Source organism: Azolla caroliniana, unplaced genomic scaffold (genome assembly GCF_043228905.1).
Source record: "Azolla caroliniana isolate FFs.n. ecotype wild unplaced genomic scaffold, voAzoCaro1.0.p SCAF_10, whole genome shotgun sequence".
Lineage (NCBI taxonomy): Eukaryota > Viridiplantae > Streptophyta > Polypodiopsida > Salviniales > Salviniaceae > Azolla > Azolla caroliniana.
This window is the reverse complement of record NW_028230445.1, coordinates 22,289,866-22,309,930: the sequence shown is the minus strand read 5'-3', so window position 1 is coordinate 22,309,930 and position 20,065 is coordinate 22,289,866. Positions and strand designations below refer to the sequence as shown.

Genomic DNA, 20,065 nt, shown 5'->3' with positions numbered 1-20,065 from the left:
GCTTTTGTCAATGACAAGGTGTCACAATGAACCTCCAGAGAGTCATGCCAACGCGTGGAAAATATATCATCTACCAGTTAGAAGGGCACATGAAAGTAAAAGGTTGCGGTGTCTATCTATGTGTAACATTTACAAGCACGCCTAAATGCATCAGATCAAAGACTCAAGCGAGAGTAGGATCAAGTGCTCATTGCATCATGATATGGAGATCTCTAAGACATGATGTAAACTGTTTACAAAAGAATGCAAGCAATAGTCATGAACCCTTTATCAATGTTGGCAGTTATGGTATGCTGGGCTAGTTAGAGACATGAAATTATGTACAAGGTTTTTAATATAAGAATGCAATAGTTATGAACCCTCCCTCAACGTTGGCAGTTGGTTGTAACCATCAGAGAGATGGCGGAGCTAGTGTTAATTTAGATTCTTAAGAGTCCTGTCAAGCGCATAATTCATGGAGTCTATCCATGATCAGCGCCAAGCCCCCATGATAGTTATATATACATATGTATTTGTATTATATTCAATGGAATGGAAACAAAATCCTCTCTTTATAATATATCTCATGCGTTTCATCTATAAGTAGGGCAAGTACACAATTCTTCTTGTAAAATAGTATCTAGACTTATTAATTAGTAGGAGTACTCCCTTCATGAGCCAACTCGTTATACAAGACCAACTAAACTATGTCATTAATGCAAAGCTGGTACTTGCTCGCTGCCTAATGCCTGCATGCAGCTTGATCTCAATGCAGGGTTGTCTATATATATATATATATATATAATTGAATATTCTCGACGTTGTTCCTGCCCTAGCGGCGTCTATTACTGTTTTCAAATATGATAATATCAGTCTAATCTCATATCAAATCTTGAACCCACAGCGCTATTTGCAAAACACGCAAATAATTAGAGATTGCCATTCATCTGGTAGTAATGCATTATAAACAATCCAGTACCAATTTAGAAAAATCATGTATGCATCCATATAAGGCCAAAATCTCTATATAGGCAAGTAGATTGTACAATTCTCTGACGCATTATTGTGGGGAAGAGGCTATACACAATACTTATATATACTGAACTCCAGACAGAGTCCAGGATTAAAGCTAAGAAGAACCATTGGAGGCGCAATATTATACCGGTAGATTATATCGAGCACATGACCAATCATGAAATAGCCATAGTAATTATTGAGGGCCCCATTGGGGGGGCATAATATTATACCGGGTCTTATATGGAGTGAATTGAGTAATCCTCAAATAGACATAGTAATTATTATTCTCTATAATCTATCTCGGACCATCGAGTTTAACAAAGGATCTTCAAATCTCCACCTAGAAACCATCATCATAGCTATAGTCATCTCCTCCATAGTCATCGCGGGCAGCATCTAATTCGGCATATCGATCTGCATCCTCATCGGCTTGTCTTTCGGCTGCCTCCTTCTCCTCATGGTGTACAAATTCGTCAAGAGCTAGGCCGCCCACAGCACCTGCAAGGGCTCCAATGGCAAGACCCGTGCCCATGCCACCAAATGGGCTAGTAGAAGAAGAAGAAGAAGAAGTAAGAGGGCCCTTCTTCAGTGGGAGAGCTTCCTGTGGGTAGCCAAGCAACTGGGGTGCTGGGGCTGAACCGTAAGATGGTGGCGAAGGGCGTTGGACGTATGCATAAGGTTGTGCGGGAGGAGGGGATGTGTTATAAGTGGGGTAAGGTGCTGGTGCAGCATAAGGTTGGGTGTTATAGCCAGGGTAAGGCTGGCCAATATTATAGGGTTGGGCAGCAGGAAGCGGTGGTGTTGGGGGGTAAGATGACGTTCTGTTGTTGTTAGGGGTAGGGACGTAGGGGTAATTAGAAGGTGGATAAGTATAGGTAGGAATCCCATCTCTAGGGCTTATGGGTGGTTGGGACGTACTGCTACTACTAGTAGTAGTGTATATGGAGGAGGAGAAGGAGGCTGGGGCGGGAGGGGGTGGGGACACATACCGCCGCCTCTCTCTCACTCGAACCGAGAAATCAACCTTACCTTGTGGCCGCCCAGATGGGCGCTTGAGCTTCAGGCTGTAATCTAAGGTCTCATCGCACCCTCCGGCATCCACTATCTCTGGCAGTGGGATTGACACCGAGCCAACCAGCGCTTTCTCAGGATTGGCCGCCTTGTCATGATAAATCTCTATGCTCAGTCCACACTCGGAGATGGGCTTCCTCACAGGGAGGCTGAAGTTCTGCTTCACCCACGATGGGTTGGTGTCGCCTGATGCATCCACACGTGTGGCCACCTTGTTTTCCTCGTCCACCCACGCCACGGCATAGGCACATAGATCGCCATGCTTCCAATTCACGTTCTTCAAATCACGAGCGGAGGTGATGGATACCTCAAGATCTACACAGACAGGAGGAGGGCTCATCGCCATGTAACAAGCTGCTGCAAGTGCAGAGGGAAGGATGGAGAAAGGATTCAGCAAGAATATAATAATATCGCAGGGTGTGTGGAGGTGAGGTGCCACAGAGGTCGCTCGCTACATATTTTTGGCATACTTTGGCGAATTTCTCGCGTTTTTTGCCTTTTCTTCTCGCCTATTTTTGGCATAGGGATAAAAAATAAAATAAAAAGAACACGAAGAAGAATCAAAAGCCACCCATCTCATCTATTTCCATTGCAGCGGGGCTTCATTTATTTAGGCAGAACGAGGCGCTCATCATCCCCACCCACTATAATTAGACCGTATACGACGACATTGTACATGTTTACATGTGTAAACGAAGAGTCTCAAGTCTCAATGTATGTATTTCTAACACTCAAATTGTCTCTTGCGGGCTAATTCCTCCCACATACGTACAATCTTCAAACAAAATGAAATTATACAAAGGAGGTTTGTAGATGTATTAAAATCCTTATTCAAAAAAATAAATTTATGTACATACTACAATGTATGTTAACAAAAATAAATGAATCATAATCATTTATGATAAATTGGGAGTGAGTGTTAATGTTGTTGGCCTTGGCTGACACACCATCTTGGATCTGATTAAATGGATTGTTTTTTTTCTTTTCTTTTTTACCATGGAGTAAGATCTGTGACTGGACCAGCAGTCCAGTTGAAAGGTGGATGTAGAGTAGTACCGGTTTCTTCAAGGTAAATCTTGGGGTTGTGAGGCAACTTCCTTGCGAGTGCATTCAAGATTTGGTGAAAGCCATCGTTTGGTAGGGATGGACGAGGGAAAAGCATGGCGCGTTTGATGGACGTATTCTCCAAAGCCTTTTGTTTCTTGAAGACCTCATTTGGTGGTATAGAAGTGAGTATGGTGTCAAGGTTTGCCACGTCCTTCTCTGCAACAAACACTCCAATGTCATCCCAAGGTATGGCGTCCTCGAAAGGAAGCACGATGTCATCAGCTATTATCACTGGTATACAACCGAACACCACAGCTTCCACAAGCCGAGGACTCCATGGTGCCCAACCCAAGGGACACAGACAAAATATCGACCTTTGCATATCCTCATAGTAGGTAATAGGATGGTCTGATGAAAGATCAAACAGAGGATTGTTCTTGAAGTTCTCCCATATAGAGGCCCTTGCTCCTCTGCGTTAATCGCAACAAAGTAAAAGATTTAGCTTCTCCATCCATCTAAAACCTCTCTTGCATTGCAAATTTCTCTCTACCACACATTTTTATTTTCATAGGCATGTAATGTACCTTGCATAATAACCTCCATCAGGATCGTTTTCGAGATCGTAAAACAAGCCGCGGAAGTAAGCGAAAATGGAACGAGGCGTGTTCCGAGGAATCAGATGGGCTATGATCCTTGATGGTGGAGCATATGGTGGTATGACAATAGAGCCCTCTTGCATGCACACATGATAGCTCTGTCCAAAAGTTTGGACTAACGTTGCACGTTTCAAGATCGGTAATATGCCTCGCTTGATGGCCTTCTCTTCCTTAACAACAAAGAGGTGCATAAAAATCAAGATAGCATCACTTTCTTTGAGGAAAACGTTCATGCACCATAATTTACGTTCAAAATGTAGTTTTGACAACATGATAACCCACATTCAAAATGGTTGGTGTACACCAATAACACACAAGATCATGCCTAGACCTAATGCAACACCAAAACCTCGTGTAGACCTTGCACTTCATAGCATGTGGCACTAGATGTGTGTAAAAAATTAAGGATGCGAGAGAAAGTGGGTTCTTTTGGAGGGTATATATTAATATGGGGCTAGTAAGTAGTTTGTATAAAAACTCCCTCTCCATGGAGTGCATATTGCCTGAGCTAGCTAGTATTTGTGCGGGGTGGGATTGTGCCACCATACATATATGTATGTATTCTCTAAGAATAAGTGTGTACCTTATAGTGGAAGCATGCACCAAAGTCATGAGGAGCAATGAAGAAGTGATCAGCACCCTGGGTTCGGTTCCAGAAGGGCCAACGTGTGGCGATGAATTGGATGGCACTTCTCATCATGCGAGGGGCTTGGAAAGGCAGGGGCAGCCCATTGGGGGTCAGGTCACAGGTGGTGTAGACGGGGGTAAAGAACCAATGAGCTTCTCCAGGGTTCATGGTCCGGATGGACGGGCTGGACATGAGGAATGTGTGAAGGAAGATCTCTGCAGCAAACATGTGGCTCAGGCAACGTGGATCTTTCTCCACCACCTCTTCGTTGTACCTCCTCGGTAGCTCATACACGTAGACCTTCAATTGTGAAGCAGGAATGGCGGCGGCGGCATACATGACATGGCTTAGGAACGGCAGGAGAATGTAGTATATAATTGCGGAGTGTGCTCCCATTAGTCGAAGGCAGGTTAGGATGATCAGAATACTTCTGTTGTTGTTTGTTGATGCGACCTGCATCCCTGAATCCCTGGATGGGGATTGAGACCGCCAAAACTCAGAAGGAAATAATGGCAGGCAGCTCAATTAGATATCATCAATATACATCTCTGCGGACATACATATATAATAGCTGATAAGAAGAAGAAGAAGAAGAAGAAGAAGAAGAAGAAGGATTCTCTCTCGTCTGTTTATCTGTCTCTCTGTCGCGGGCTGCTGCTTCTTCTTGATGCCAAGTGAACATCAAAGTTGGTGGTGGGAATTCCGTAAGAGGAAAGAGTCCGAGTTTCAGTTCGACAATTGTGAATAATATAAATAGTTATCCCCTGCAAGCAAAGCAATGTGGTGGGTACTTATAACTTTGTGGGAAATTCTACTCTTTGTAGCTTTGGGGTAGACTTCCACCACACACACTCCAACACAAAACTCATTTTGTATCCTATACTGATTACTCTCTATTCTTGTTCCACATTCATAGTTCAACATGATATGGCTATAGAAAACAACTTGTTCTCCACTTTTTAGTAGCTCCAAGTAATTTACATATTTAAAGGACATGCTTATTGAACAACATTTGTTAGCGTTGGGGCATGATGGACAAGTGCAATGAAAAATATGTAGTAAAGTCTTATTTTAGACTCTCACCTCGGATAAAAGAAAACGTTTGTGGAACATCAAACTCTTAGTACTTTATTATTACATAAATGCACTAGTTTTACATTGTGTTAATTTGACAATTACATTGTTATGTCCCAAAATTATGGTTAAACTTATTGCATAGAATAACCCTAAACCTTCCTTTTATATTATATTCACAAGTCAATATATTACAAAAGTCCCAATTCAACCAAATTTTGAGTTGGGACAAGTTAGAACAAAACTGATTTGAGGGACAAAAACCACCACCACACTCCGTCGAGCAAAATGAGTGAATTCGGGAATGAGGAATTATCTACTCCTTATATATAAGGCCAAATATGGCCACTGGGATTAGTCGTTGGGTAGTCCCTTGGGCCATAGGGTTGGGACAAACCATTGTGGCATCCCTTTTGGGACTAGGATTGGTTCCCTTATGAGTCCCAATTAGTTTTGGCACTCTTTCCCAGTTGAGCCAAAGTAGGGACATTTCTGTCCCTAGTTTATGGGGGTCTTGAAATGCACACAAAACATGATTGGGACACAAAAGAAGATTTATATTATGTCCAAGAGAAAAGCTTACAATACTCCCAAATTTGGGACAAACCAAAAACGGGCTTGGGACAAGTCAGGGAATCGAGACAACCAAAATAAGTCAGAACAACTCCCAAAACTATGTAGAGGGACAAGAGAGAGTTTCAATATTTATAAGGGGAGAGTAGAACTCATAAATCAGGAATGAATCAAAAAGAGGAGAAGCTCCTCCTTATATATAGGCCAAAGGCCGACTATTGGGCTACCCTAGCCATTAGGTCAAGAAGTGGTTGTTGGGCTCCCCCAAGCATTAGGCCAGGAGGTGGTTGTTGGGCTACCTTGTGGCTAGTCGTTGGGACGGGGACTGTCCTAATTGAGTTTGGAACTGCTTGGGACTGTCCCAAATTTGTTTGGGATTGCTTGGGTTTGTCCCAACTCTACTTGGAACTTCTTGGGTGCACCTCAAAACCAAGGCGACACCTTCTTTGGAAATGGGACTAGGCCCTCTGGTGAGTCCCAATTCAATTTGGGATATGTGGCCACTAATGTCTTATGGTAATAGCTAATTGTCACTATTTGAATTTGTGGACTAATATGCCCTAATTCACACACATAATGGAAAGTTGGCCCTGGAAGCAGCAAATCGATGACTTTTTCAAGTGATCATGCCCTTTACACATTTACGTGTTGTCAGTGGATAGACAGACATGAATATTCCAATATATGTATATACCACTTTGTGTGTCGTAGCCTGAAAACATAAGATACAAGAAGGTGATAAGGTAGTAGTTAGTGGATTAGAAACTAAGGGGTTGTTTCAAAGATCTTACGAACACATATATGATATATGTCTTTGTAGGCAGTTGGGCCTTAAGGAATGCTCATTTGTTTTACTCACATGTAGCTTGCTTTGGCCATGTGCCTAAGCTCTTTTGTGACGAGGAAGGAGTATGTATAGTTACTATAGTATATTGGTGTGACAGTCAGATCAGAAGTTGTATGCGTGTTATGTATGTGCTTGTCCGTCGTTTGAGCTTCGCTGCCTTGAAGCTTTGAAAGACTCTGATTGATTATCAACAACTTTCTCGCTTTCATTTACTTGATGGGTTCTCGTTATCATCAGAACTTCTTTCTTCCCTTCTCATGGCTCAGCAAATGGAATTCTTAAGCTTTTTCGCCTATCCTTAGCATAAGGATAGACCATCAGCATCATTCATATATAATCTATGGACACAGACTCTTTATGGAAGGAATTCTTCAGAGATCCTTCTCAATTCTGGCACAACCCCGAGAACAAGGTAATCATACAGTTCTTCTTTCTTTCTTATTTGAATCAAATCAAGCCCTCTAATTTTCATCTTCACAGAGAAGCCCTACTTTTGTCCATAAGCAAACTAGGGATCTTCTATGGAAAAATGGTCTTCACAATCCACCATGGGTTACAATAGAGCTCACATTGAAAGGAATCCTGCCGACTGAAGAGCTACCGAACCTTCACTTTCAAGACAGGGCTTCTCTATTAAACCTCATAAAAACATGTGGAAAAGAGAAGAATTTGTGCAAGGCAAGAAAGATCCACAAGGATATGGTTAGGCAAGATTTGATCACCAGAGACGTGTATGTGGGCACTGCCCTTCTCACTACATATGCCAAATGTGGTGCTTTGAGGGAAGCTCGGGAAGTATTCGAAAATCTTAGTGTACAAGATGTGGTGGCTTGGAATGCTCTTATAGCAGGGTATGCTCAGAAGGGGCATGGTCATGAAGCTATAAAATGTTTCCACCAGATGCAAGACGAGGGCATATCCTCCAATGCAATAACTTATATATGTGTTCTGAAAGCTTGCAGCATTGCAGAGTGTCTTACCCTTGGAGAAGATATAGATGCTAGAGTGAGAAAGCTAGGATTATTGGAGAAAGACATTGTGCTCGGCAATACTTTGGTTGATATGTATGCGAAATGTGGTGCCCTTGAGAAAGCACGAGAAGTATTTGAGCAGCTTCCGAAGCGAGATGTTGTGTCTTGGAATTCATTGATAGCTGGGTATATCCAGCATGGGTTTGGTGATAAAGCCATTAAATGGTTCAGGAAAATGCAGGATGAGGGTGTTTGTCCAGATGCGATAACCTATATTTGTGTTCTGAAAGCATGTAGTGTTATAAGATCTCTTGAACTCGGCCAAGAAATCGACACTGAGATTAGAAAGTGTGGTTTGTTGCAACAAGACATTCTACTTGCTACAACATTGCTGGGCATGTATGCCAAATGTGGTGCCCTCCAAAAAGCTCGAGAAGTATTTGATCAACTTCCATCACGGGATAATGTGGCTTGGAATGCATTGATAGCTGGGTACACTGAATACGGACTTGGGGATGAAGCCCTGAAATGCTTTCAACTCATGCGGGATGCGGGAGCGCTCCCTGATGGAGTAACTTATGTTTGCATTCTGAGAGCTTGTGGTATTGTAAGATCAATGAAGATTGGGGAAGAAATACATGCTGAGGTGAGAAAAAGAGGATTTTTGCAAAAAGACTCGGTGCTTGGAAATGCATTGGTAGACATGTATGCGAAGTGTGGTGCCCTTGAGAAAGCACAAGAAGCATTTAAACAACTTCTATTCCGTGATGGTGTGGCATGGACTTCTATGATCGAAGGATATGCCCAACAAGGTAATGCTGATAAAGCCTTGAAGTGCTTCAAACAGATGCAGGATGAAAGAATTGTGCCAAATCCAGTAACTTTTCTTTGTGTTTTGAAAGCATGTGGCATCATAGGATCTCTTCAAATCGGGGAAAACATAGATGTTGAACTAAGGAAACAAGGATTATTACAGAGAGACATTATGCTTGGCAATTCGTTGCTAGATATGTATGCTAAATGTGGTGCTCTTAAGAAAGCACAAGAAGTATTTGACATTCTTACAGTACATGATGTTGTGTGCTGGACTGGACTAATGTTTGGATATGCTCAGTTAGGTCAAGCAAATGTGGTTCTGGACCTGTTTAGAAAAATGAAGGCTGATGGCATAATGCCAGATCTGGTCACATTTCTTGTATTACTTACAGCATGTAGTCACGCTGGTCTTCTGGAGGAGGGAGAAAAGTTTTTTGATGATATGTGGACCATTTACCGTCTCAATCCTATGATAGAACATTATGCTTGTATGATTGATCTATTTGGACGTGCTGGTCAGTTTGGAAAGGCCAAGCTTTTGCTGAACAAGGTGCAACCTTCGTATCATCTTCCATTGTTGCTGGGTATACTCAACGCTTGTCGGAAATGGATGAATATGAAGCTTGCACAATGGGCCTTTGAACAATCAATACAGCTAGATGAGAAGTGTTCCAGTGCATATATCTCCATGGCAAATATATATGCTGCTGCTGGCATGGAAACAGAGGCCCATGAAATTGAAGCTTGGAAAGTGAAAAATAAAGCATTGGGTAGTCCAGGATGTTCTCAATGGACTGATGTCACAGGTAATGATATGTCTTCATTTGATGGGGCTGATAATAGTAATACATATATGTATGCCCGGCTAAACAACATTAATGCTAAACTATCACAAGGGTATGCCATTTCAGATGAGTAAAAAAGAGCTATTGTGAAGCCATTGTGAGAAGTTAGCCATTGCATGTGCTCTAATCAGTTCATCTTAGGGTAAATTACCACGACATGATTATATGTACATATAAGAAATTAATAAATTGTGTATTATGTATTATGTGTTCATTCTTAATTTCATATGTGCTTGTGAGCCAAACTTTGACCAAGCATATATATAAATAAACATTGAAACAAATTCTGTGAGATTATAAAGATTAATTTACAATAAGTAGGAATCAAGTTTTGCTAATTGCAAGATTTAATTATCAGTTAGAAAGCTAGCTTGATTTATTTGATCTATCAAATTAGAATTGTTATTTGCTATATTATGAATTAGATGGTGGGGTATATCAAATGAGAATTAGATGCTTAATGTTTCTAAATACGAACGTAATTTATTAAGCGACTTCTTCTAGGAGCTAATAATCGACATTATTATGATGATTAGGTTAATATATGATTCTTAATAATTAATATTTATGTTGATTAGGTGTATCCTCAAAGACATATGATGATTATTTAATTATTATCAATTATGTGTTTTATCTTATTTTTCATGTGATTAGGAGCCTCAAACTTTGATAATGTATGTTTAGGTTTTGTAAATAGGCAATCATACTTAAAAACTTCCTGATGCATATGAGTATATATATTGGTCATTTTTGTTGCATCTTAATGTACAACTATTAAAACTCTTGTGAAAACCCTTTTCAAACATAAAAACTAAAAAACTTTTTTCAAAAACATAAGCAAAGTTAAGGAGAGATTTAGAAATCAAAAGCCAAAAGTATGTTAGGTATCAAAATGTGAATAACATCTTGACAATTTCCTAGAGATATGAAAAACATGCAAATGAAGCAAAAAGTAGTGAGAACTAGAAGCAAAATTGCTATGATGGCGATGGAGACTCCCAATTAGACTTGGTACAAATGTCAAGTAGATCGCGAAAAGGGACATAGAAATTAACTTATCAAGTGTATACTTGGCCTTGTGCACATACCAATATTAGAATAGCCTTGGCTTACCTAAGGTTTGTGCCCACAACACCCTTGGAGAACACCTCATGTGTAAACCCATGCTGGTCATCTACGATAAGTATTGATTTTGTATCAAATTAAGTCAAAGATTTTGTTTTCTCCATTATGACATGCTATTCCTCGAAACATTGATTAGTAAAGATAATGGCCGGGAGAAATTTGGATTAACTATCTAGTCTCCAATCAACACAACGTGTCCCCAAAGGAGTCTGTATGCTTTTATGTGATCACACTCCGAATTTTGCGACACAACCTCCTCTTCCACTACGGATGACTATGAGATTTTGTTTGAGAGACTTCGAGTGAGGGGTTTTGGACGTGTAAAATATCGAGAGAAGAGAAGAGAAGAGAAGAGCGGAGAGGAGAAGAGAGGAGAGGATTCCCTAGCTCTAGCCTCTCTATAACTCATACCATTAAATATGTATGTAAAATGGGAGGGAGGGAGAGAGAGAGGCATTGGGTCTTTCTTTGTGTGTGAATGTATTATTATGTGTGCCTCCATCCATCCATTCTATATTACTTATTGATTGAGGCGGCCTGCTAGTGCTTCCCGGGGGAGATGGATGGATAATCATAGAGCAGAGCAGAGCCTCTTTCTTTTTTCTCTTCATTTCCTTCTGCTCTCTGTCTTTCTTATCCAATGCTGCTGCCGCCGCCAACCACTACCAAACTTTTCAGCGTCTTTCCAATGAAAGGAAGGAAGGAAGGAACGTACGAAGAATCCTGCCCCTCCTGTCCTCTGAAGCGATTGGCCTCTCCATAACCAACCCACTTCGGCTTCAGTAGTCACCATGGATGCTGCTGCTATATACCAGCAGCCCCTTCTTCACTTACCCATCCCCACCGCTGCCTATCTCCGCCATCAATCAGTCCTTGCCCCTGTTTCCTCCTCCTCCTCTTCTTTCAGACCACGGCTCAGAGCTTCTTTCCGGTTTTCTCAGAGAGGTCAGCCTCATAAGCAGTTACAAAATAAATTTATTTGGGAGTTATGCTCTAATGTGAGAAATTAATTAAGGCATTTTGTTGTCCATATCCAAGAATGTGCCACTTCCTCAAAAGTATTTTATTTATTATAATCTTAATGTTTATTCCTTGCTCTGCGAGAGGATTAGTGATATGCTTGTGAACTCTTTCTTTTCATTCTTTATCTTAGCATTAATTGCCAGATAAGAAAGAGGTTGGCACTTTTGAAGGAGCTGTTATTTAGTATTCCCGTAATCTTCATATCCAGTCCTTCCAGAAACATTATGCAACAATTAATATGGCGCTTCCCACAAGTCATTCTTTTTGTATAATCTTGATGTTTCATCAAGTAGTCTCAGATAAGCTGTTGAATGTCATCCACCTATTTTTGAAATTATCATTTAATGTAACCCTGATGTTTAATACTTGACTAGTGAGAGTTCGTGGTGTGCTTTTCCATTTGAATTTGACCAGATAAAACGGTAGAACCATTCATGTAGTGTCAGAAGAATGTACCAGTTAATTTTGATGTTTAATCCTTTAGTTAAGTCATTCACACACATCCAACAAAGGACATGCTGTGTGCTGAAAGCTTCTATTTTGTATATAGTTTTGATGTTTAATTGTTGATTAGTGAAGGTTTGTGCTGTTTGTTTCTTTTCATCTGACCAGGTATTACAATTTCCTGTAATGAGAGTCAAAGTCTTTCTTCCTGTTTTGCTGGTATTCTGGATATTCTTGCTAGTAATAAACAGGGTTTATCTCAAAAAAAGCATTGGCAGCTGAATAGGAGGTATAATCCGCTAAAATGTGAAATGAGTGCCACTGCACCAGTGTCTCAAGGCTCAGATCCAGATTGGAGCGGAGATTTACCTACACCTTCAGGTATGCCATTGTCAGCATTTTTCATTTATTGTGTTATTGACTATAATGTTGATTATCCAACAAGGGATGCCTTTCTGATATTTGAATAGAATATTTTTAATCATTATCTATCAAGAAAACCACACTTTCTGAGTATTGGAGAAATGTGGCTTAGTACTGAGGTCTACATGTTATTGATTCAGAAAATAAAACTCCAATTACCAGGAGCAAAATCTTGAAAATGAGCATGAGAAGACTTAATGCGTGCATAGAGGATCTGTCAGTGGGCTAAGAATGTAGTCAGAGAAAGCAAAAGAGTGCTATGTTTAGCTCTGGCTGATCTGATAACTTTTTGTCTGTACTTGTGAATTAGCAGATGAAGAAATATGCTCGTAAAAACAATGTGCATCTAGCTGGAAGGTTCTGTACATAATTTCATTTCCAAGGATAGAATATAGAGACCACATCAGTGTTACGTACACAATTTCACTTCCAGATAGCCTGTATAGTTAGAACCAACATCCCACCATTTACCTTTGGGTAAAAAGCACCACATCTGTGAGCTTGGCAATGGTACTACCAGCAACGTCTGTGAGCTAGTGATCATTGTCTCTTTGGAGATGGGTTTGTACCACTTGAAAGAATAGAATAATAAGATAAAAAATTCTGAGGTTAGAGTTTAGAATTATAACATCCTGTTTGGATTCTTATTTCACCCAATTTTACTACCCATTGCATCTGGGAGCCAGCAGGGGGCACAGACTTGACCTGACACTGATTCATATAATGCATAAATTTCCCATGCATTTCATTAGGTGAGCCAATGGTCTTCAATCTCTCACGAGCATCCCTTGTGGTATTTGTATTGAATGCCAGAAAATATCCATAACACAACAGCATATCCTCTTTCTATATGCGCCACCTTTTTGGTAATGTCTCTCTCTCTTGCCCTGGTGTACGGAGGCAGGAGAGAACAAGAAAGAAACAAGCGCTGACGGTATGAATAGCAGCCCTTCAAAAAGAAAAAGAAAAACAATTGCTCCAGTCATCCAAAATAAGTAGCAAACAGACAGGAAAACTTGGAGAGATTTATAATGACAAATTGAAATGGGCATCTGTTCTCAATTATGAATATATTGCAATTTGCTGCCAGAGGTAAGTACAGATCACGAGTCTTATACATGAATATTTTTAAAATCCACCTAAAAATAGGGTAAACATAAAATAGTCATGAATTATATATGTTAGTGACTCATATGCGTACGAATCATGAGCTGTACAAAGTTGATGATTGTTATCAATTCCCAGTATAGATAATGCAATGAGGATTCAATTGCAGAGGTATCCATGACATACAATGGCAGCTTGAAGCAATAGACAATATAATTGTGCAGGGCAATGCAAGTCTGATCTTGCTAGAGCCTTGCTTACTTTACTAATGGGGTACTTATCAAGGAGATTCTATGATGTGCATTCTATGTGTAAATAACATGCTTCGCTATTTCAAGCTCAGGATTCTGATCAAGATTTTTGAAGCTTTCTTGTTAATGGTTATTGATAGGCATTCTTTACATGTGCTTGTGCAGGTCCAACTTTTTTTCCAAGAGTTCGTGCATTTTGCTTCTACTTTACTACCTATATTGTTGCCATACCACTGTTCTTTATTATGTTGTTGATACAGCCATTTGTTCTGGTGTTTGATAAGCACAGGCGCAAGGCTCAGCACTTCATTAATAAACTATGGGCAAACCTCACCATTTTTTTCTTTTACAAGGCAGAGATTGAAGGTCTAGAGAATTTACCTGGACCAGATGAGCCAGCAGTGTATGTCTCAAACCATCAGAGTTTTTTGGATATCTATTCTTTATTTCTTCTTGGAAGGCCTTTTAAATTCATCAGCAAGACTAGCAACTTTTTGATACCTATAATTGGGTGGTCAATGTATCTCACTGGTCATGTACCGTTGCGTCGTATGGATACAAAGAGCCAAGTGGTAGTCTTTTTTATCCAATACATGAGCACTTAGTTCAGCTCTCAATCTTATTCTTTGATCCGAATATGATTGTGCCCTTCCTTATTCCAGGAATGCCTAAGGCACTGCTTGAACTTGATCAGGAAAGGTGTTTCAGTTTTCTTCTTTCCGGAAGGCACACGATCAAGAGATGGGAAAATGGGCCAGTTTAAGGTATACATTATAGTGTGTAACAATGCATTTATTGCATGTTTATTTTCATGATTTTCCCTCTTTTCTCATGCCAATTTTATCTCATTTGTGGCGATTATATTTAGAGGGGCGCATTTACTATTGCTGCCAAAGAAAAGGTCCCAGTAGTTCCCATAAGCTTGATCGGAACAGGAAAACTGATGCCAAATGGCTGTGAAGGTACACTGAGACCAGGGACAGTAAAGGTTATTGTTCATCCACCGATCCGAGGAACCAATGCCGAGGAGTTATGTGAGCAATCAAGCGCTGTGATTTCTAAATCTCTTGTACAGCATGGACTTGGGGCTCACTGAAATGTATTTGCATCTTTTTTTTGAGTTTGATTCTTTAGATTTGACACCCATCAGAAACCTTTGTACATCTTTCTGATCGACTCTGATATACAAACCATAGTCCTCCAATTGTATGTGCACCCTCCTTTGCATGTGGGTCCACTTTTGCAGACTGCTGTGAGGTTGTGTAGAGTTGTTTCTTATTGTTTTGAGTTTTAGCACCATGTATATACATGCCAGAAAAGTTCAATTTGTTATAAAAACATATTTTCTGTTTGTCATAAAGCATATAATGGATTACTTGCTTGCTAAGCGTGGGGTTGATAGCCAATGTGTATATGTCACGAAGAGAGTCATAGAAACCTCAGAGAGAGCATGGCAGGGATACGGATTTTGTAGATTTTTGTACAGAATCTTTGAAAGACATAACATTACCCACATGCACCATTTCATTCAAGTTTACGCCTTTGTCTGTCTTGGATTGAATGGCTCATTAGTCTTTGCCCAGAAAGATGTATTCCCATGTATTTATTGATTGCCATTATGAAGTAGAAGATTGTAGCATTGTCCTCTTTGACCTTGCAAACCATAAGCCCTTCTCCTCATCAATCTGGTTGCATCCCTCATATTTGATATATAATATGTCACAAATGGATCATCTTGACAATTTTCTGATGTGCTACAATATCCTCATACATGAATAATCAAAGATATGAACCATTCATTTTCCAACATTGATTCCTTGGTTAAAATCTTGCTATAATTCAAAAGCTTTCTTTAATGTTCTTACATGCGAGTAACATCTCATCAGCACACCCTCCCTTAGACTCAATAAACTATATGAGTGAGTTAATACAAAAACATTCATTAATGTTCTTACCATGTGAGAGTTACATCTCATGGAAACATACTCTTTAGACCCAACAAACTTTATAAGAGAGTTCGACACTTCTTAGTGTTGATTTTATGTGAATGACATACTTATTTGACAATAAGCCTTTATCATGTACATGTGCATTTAGTTCATACTTTGTCTTCTCATTTTGTGTACTATGTTATTATTCATAAGGTCTTGATGTTATTTTGCTCATAATACGTAAAATTCGTGTTCGTCTAGCATAACATTCGTTTTCCTATGTCGGAAAACGAATGCGAATGTTTATTCAAACATTCTTCTGTTTTTTCCCTTTTTTTAAGATTTTTTTCTTTTTTTAGGTTTATTTACCTCATAATAAATAGTTAATCCAAAAGTATGGTATTTACCATTCTTCAAGGGTGTTTACCATACTCAAACGATTGAAACACTCGCGAATGCGAATGCACATATGGTTTGTATGGTTCATACTATGATTTTGCTTACCATCAAATAATTGTCTAAGTATTTCAGGTAAAATGCAAGATCACCATTTTGTGTTCTTTATACAAGTAATGGTGTAGGGATTTAAAAAATGAGAATATCATACTAATGTAAGAATACATATATGTCAATTTCAAGTTTTCATATTCTAGATATCAGTAAGGGAATTTCTACATGCGATTATCTATATGCAGCACTTATTGTTACCACTCACATTTTTATTTCTTGATGTAAGCATAATTTGAAGGGGATCTCTAAAGTGACAGTGTATATGATGATACCTTCACCTATTGATAATAATAATAATGGGTGGGGGATCCCTAAAATATGCTTATAATATATGTGTGTGTAGTAGGATTTCAAAAGATATGCTTGTTTATTTTGAAAGTATAATAAGATCCTAATCATGTGAAAATCAACATTAAGTACATGGTTGAAACACATACATACATATTTATATACATGTATGTGTAAGGTTATATGAGGATAAGTTTACGATAGTTAAAGAAATGGGTTTTGCCAACCGCGATCATTAACATCTTGATACAAACGTCGCTAAACTAATTGTGTTAACACACTATTGCTTTTAAAATTTCTTAATTGATTAAATACCACTCAACTTTTAACTCCCCACATCATTGGGAAGGAGCCATTGACCGTGCACATAGACATGCTTTTAAAGAATGGAGAATGATAGATATGTTGCAACTTGCAAGCAAGCATACATTTTGAAATTCCAATACACACACACACTCTCTCTCTCTCTCTCTCACACACACACACACACACACACACACATGTATGTATGTATGTATGTATGTATGTATGTATGTACGTATGTATGTACGTATGTATGATATGCATGTAAAGGAGGAAGCACATAGCATGGTTGCTGGTCTTTCATTACAAGAAAGGAATTGGTTCGTTTTGTTGTTTTGTGTGTAGGTGTGCATGTATGTCCGGCAGTCCATACGATATATATGTACATATACGTATGTGTGTGGGGCATATACACTTTTGTTTGCTTTCCTGTACATAATATCTGTATGTATGTACATATATATATACATATATGATATATATATATATATATATATATATCAATATGTATATGTATGACACTCTGTTTACACAAACCTGTATGTGTATGTATATATGTGTGTATATACGAGCATAATAAGCCTGTGTGTCACACAGCCTTTCTATTGTATCGCGATTCCTTTCTTCCATTTCGAGTTTCTACGATCTCGCTGAACGGAGCATCTGCTGTGTCAAGAGGTTAGCACCTGTTCTTTCCCTCTCATCAACTCTCTGTAGAACTCTTTTACTCTCTTCTCACTTCTGTGTTTTCCATATTTATTTATTCCTATCTTCAATCGATCTATCTCATTCCTTCTCGTCTTTTTTTCATTTTGTCTTTTCTTTAATCGATCTCTATGCTGCATATGTCTTTCTCTCTTGAAATCTTTCAAAAACAGGGCTGCGCCACTTGTGAAATTCTTGAAACGAGAGGTGTTCACCAAGATGCGAAGGAAGAGGAAAGAAGCTAAACACACTGCACTATAAATATGGTTTCCTCTCTGAGGAAGAATGAACATATCCTTAAAACTTACTTATGTACACATTCAACAACCGAAAAGGAAAGAGAAGAATGGATGCTTCTATTCATTCATACACCACATATAAACATTCAAAAACTAGAAGAAAGTGAAGATTTAATTTTCCTGTCAGAAAAACATATATGAAACTACTGACGTTACTCTCTCACATCATATTTTCTGCTAATATAAATTGAATATAGCGGCTCCTATTGAACAAGATCCACATGGAAAGTATTTTCTTGAACTAAATGTGACAATATTATCGACTTAAAATATGGTTCTTTCATTGAACTGAAAAGGTGAATTATGTCATTAGTCTGTGAATCCAAATCCATCTCTGAGTTGAATTACAGTGCTAGTATGCTGTTAGGCTCCCCTTTGATCCATCTCAAGATTAAGGTAGATACTTATACTCCTCAATATCTGATTGACAATCCGTGTGCCTTCAACTTCCATGCGGCATTGCTGTTGGACCTTATATGTGTGTCTTAGATGAAGTAACCTAGGACTCATGGTGGACATGATTGTTCTGCAAATTATTTCCTTGAAAAGGCTTATGATTTCATTTTATACTCTGTATCATCAACGTTTAAATGTCACATGGATGTTTCATTAATAACCAAAAGCAATCTCATCATGAGTTATGGTTATGCACATAACATCGATGTACATTTATCCCACACAGTAGAATTGAATATTACATTTCATACCCTCATTCCATCCAGAATTAACCCGCACATACTCATCATAAAATTAGGGAAAACTACAGGAAACCTATCTCATGATCATTGCTACTTAAAGTTTCGAGTAGATCTTGATCTTTAAACATGCAGGTGTTTTATGCTAATTGTAGAAAACATTGACTATTCATACAAAATGTTTATATTAAGAGATGATATGTTAAGAATTTGTTCATAAACATAAAACTTTACCGTACACTCCCATCCTGATTATTTATATGAGGAATCACCATGTGGAAGATATGTGTCTGGAAAATTGTTGCTAATTTGTCTCTTCTATTAATATCTTTTGTTTCATTTGGGCATATGAGTTAATGTAAAATATCCTGGAGAAGTAGCATAATGGGTCACCTTTGGAATATTAGGGCTGAGAGGCAAAGCGACCTCTAGGCAAGATATTAAGGATTTTAGTAGCCTGACTTTAGTTACGTTTTTGTAGTAGTTCTTAACAAGAAGGTTGCATGAAACACAATTTTCTGTTTACAGAAATGGCGAATGTCTTTATCTTGCTGCAACAATTTGACTCTTTTTTATTAATTTCAATATATTTATTATTTAAATACCTTTCTGATATATTTGCATTTTTTTTCAATTGTTTACTGCAATCTGTGCTCTTTTTTATCCATATTTTAGAGGGAAACGTGTAATTTATTTCTAAAACATCTTGAAAATCGCAATAGTGAGATGGAAATTTCTTGGTTGACATCACAAAGATTAACAATAGTCAGTTTTGCCGGAATTAATCATGAATAGCCTAGCTCCTAAATATAGAAATCGTGGTACTTCTTCAAGCACTTTTTTGACTTAAATATTTGAGATCTGTTATTGAGAGCTGAATTTCTTGTCTTGAGACAATAAATACTAATAAGAACTACTGTCCAGGGCTTTCTATCCCTTTCCATCATATAAAAAACAGCCTTGATGCATTATGATCCCTAATGCATGAGTGGAGTCTACTTGGGAACACTACTATAGGATACGATGCTTCTTCTTGCCCATTTGCGTAGAGCTCTAGAAGTCTTGAAATCCTATACATGGGAGAGTTCTCCTCAAGAAAAAATGGAAACTAAGAAAGGGTAGTGAAATCATCGCAACTTGCTTCTTCTAATATCCAACTTATCTTGTATACACACGAGATGTATCCAGCATGTGTGTTATTACACGCAAGTTTAGGGATCAATACTTTGCACACAGATTGTTTTGTGATTTATTGTCCATGCAGATGTACAGAAAGGCATGTTTAAGGTTGAGAGTTCTTTATGGTGGGAGACATTTGACACAGATAGTCTTGAGCAACATGTATTGGCTATCAGCATTTTTCGGAAGGCTGTTCTTCTATGGAGCCAAGGTGGAATTCTTATATACATGCTGCTTCAAAGAAGAGAAATTATGAAA

At 38.7% G+C, this 20,065-nt stretch overlaps 4 protein-coding genes and 1 long non-coding RNA gene across 7 annotated transcripts in view; 3 read left to right on the top strand and 2 right to left on the bottom strand.

Annotated features, from left to right (window-relative positions):
- Positions 1–1,306: 1,306 nt before the first annotated feature.
- Positions 1,307–2,413, bottom strand: LOC147859651 (uncharacterized). The gene has a single exon (XM_087326324.1). The coding sequence runs from the start codon at positions 2,411–2,413 to the stop codon at positions 1,337–1,339; it is 1,077 nt and encodes a 358-aa protein (XP_087182450.1). The 3' UTR covers positions 1,307–1,336.
- A 520-nt stretch (positions 2,414–2,933) lies between these two features.
- LOC147859641 (uncharacterized) overlaps positions 2,934–20,065 on the top strand; it is a 71,905-nt gene continuing 54,773 nt past the window's right edge. The window contains exons 1-2 of the long non-coding RNA XR_015530325.1: positions 2,934–3,039; positions 3,070–3,955. This is a non-coding gene — a long non-coding RNA (uncharacterized LOC147859641). The remainder of the gene's footprint in view (positions 3,040–3,069; positions 3,956–20,065) is intronic.
- On the bottom strand, positions 3,023–4,767 carry LOC147859650 (putative beta-1,4-xylosyltransferase IRX10). The gene is made up of 3 exons (XM_087325416.1): positions 4,354–4,767; positions 3,699–3,940; positions 3,023–3,584 (listed from the first exon to the last, which is right to left on the bottom strand). Exons 1-3 carry the CDS (start codon positions 4,735–4,737, stop codon positions 3,059–3,061), a joined length of 1,152 nt encoding a protein of 383 aa, XP_087181542.1. The 5' UTR covers positions 4,738–4,767; the 3' UTR covers positions 3,023–3,058.
- LOC147859649 (pentatricopeptide repeat-containing protein At1g06140, mitochondrial-like) lies at positions 7,029–9,730 on the top strand. Of its 3 annotated transcripts, XM_087325992.1 has the most exons (3): positions 7,030–7,304; positions 7,373–9,449; positions 9,486–9,730. In XM_087325992.1, the coding sequence occupies exons 1-3, from the start codon at positions 7,233–7,235 to the stop codon at positions 9,596–9,598; spliced, it is 2,262 nt and encodes a 753-aa protein (XP_087182118.1). In that variant the 5' UTR covers positions 7,030–7,232; the 3' UTR covers positions 9,599–9,730. The 3 variants fall into 3 exon arrangements, with proteins under 3 accessions (XP_087182117.1, XP_087182118.1, XP_087182119.1); XM_087325991.1 differs by having other exon boundaries at positions 7,029–7,304; positions 7,373–9,730; XM_087325993.1 differs by having other exon boundaries at positions 7,378–9,730.
- LOC147859648 (1-acyl-sn-glycerol-3-phosphate acyltransferase CHLREDRAFT_174358-like) lies at positions 11,299–15,235 on the top strand. Its single transcript, XM_087326356.1, has 5 exons — positions 11,299–11,594; positions 12,285–12,497; positions 14,063–14,469; positions 14,560–14,661; positions 14,766–15,235. Exons 1-5 carry the CDS (start codon positions 11,441–11,443, stop codon positions 14,991–14,993), a joined length of 1,104 nt encoding a protein of 367 aa, XP_087182482.1. The 5' UTR covers positions 11,299–11,440; the 3' UTR covers positions 14,994–15,235.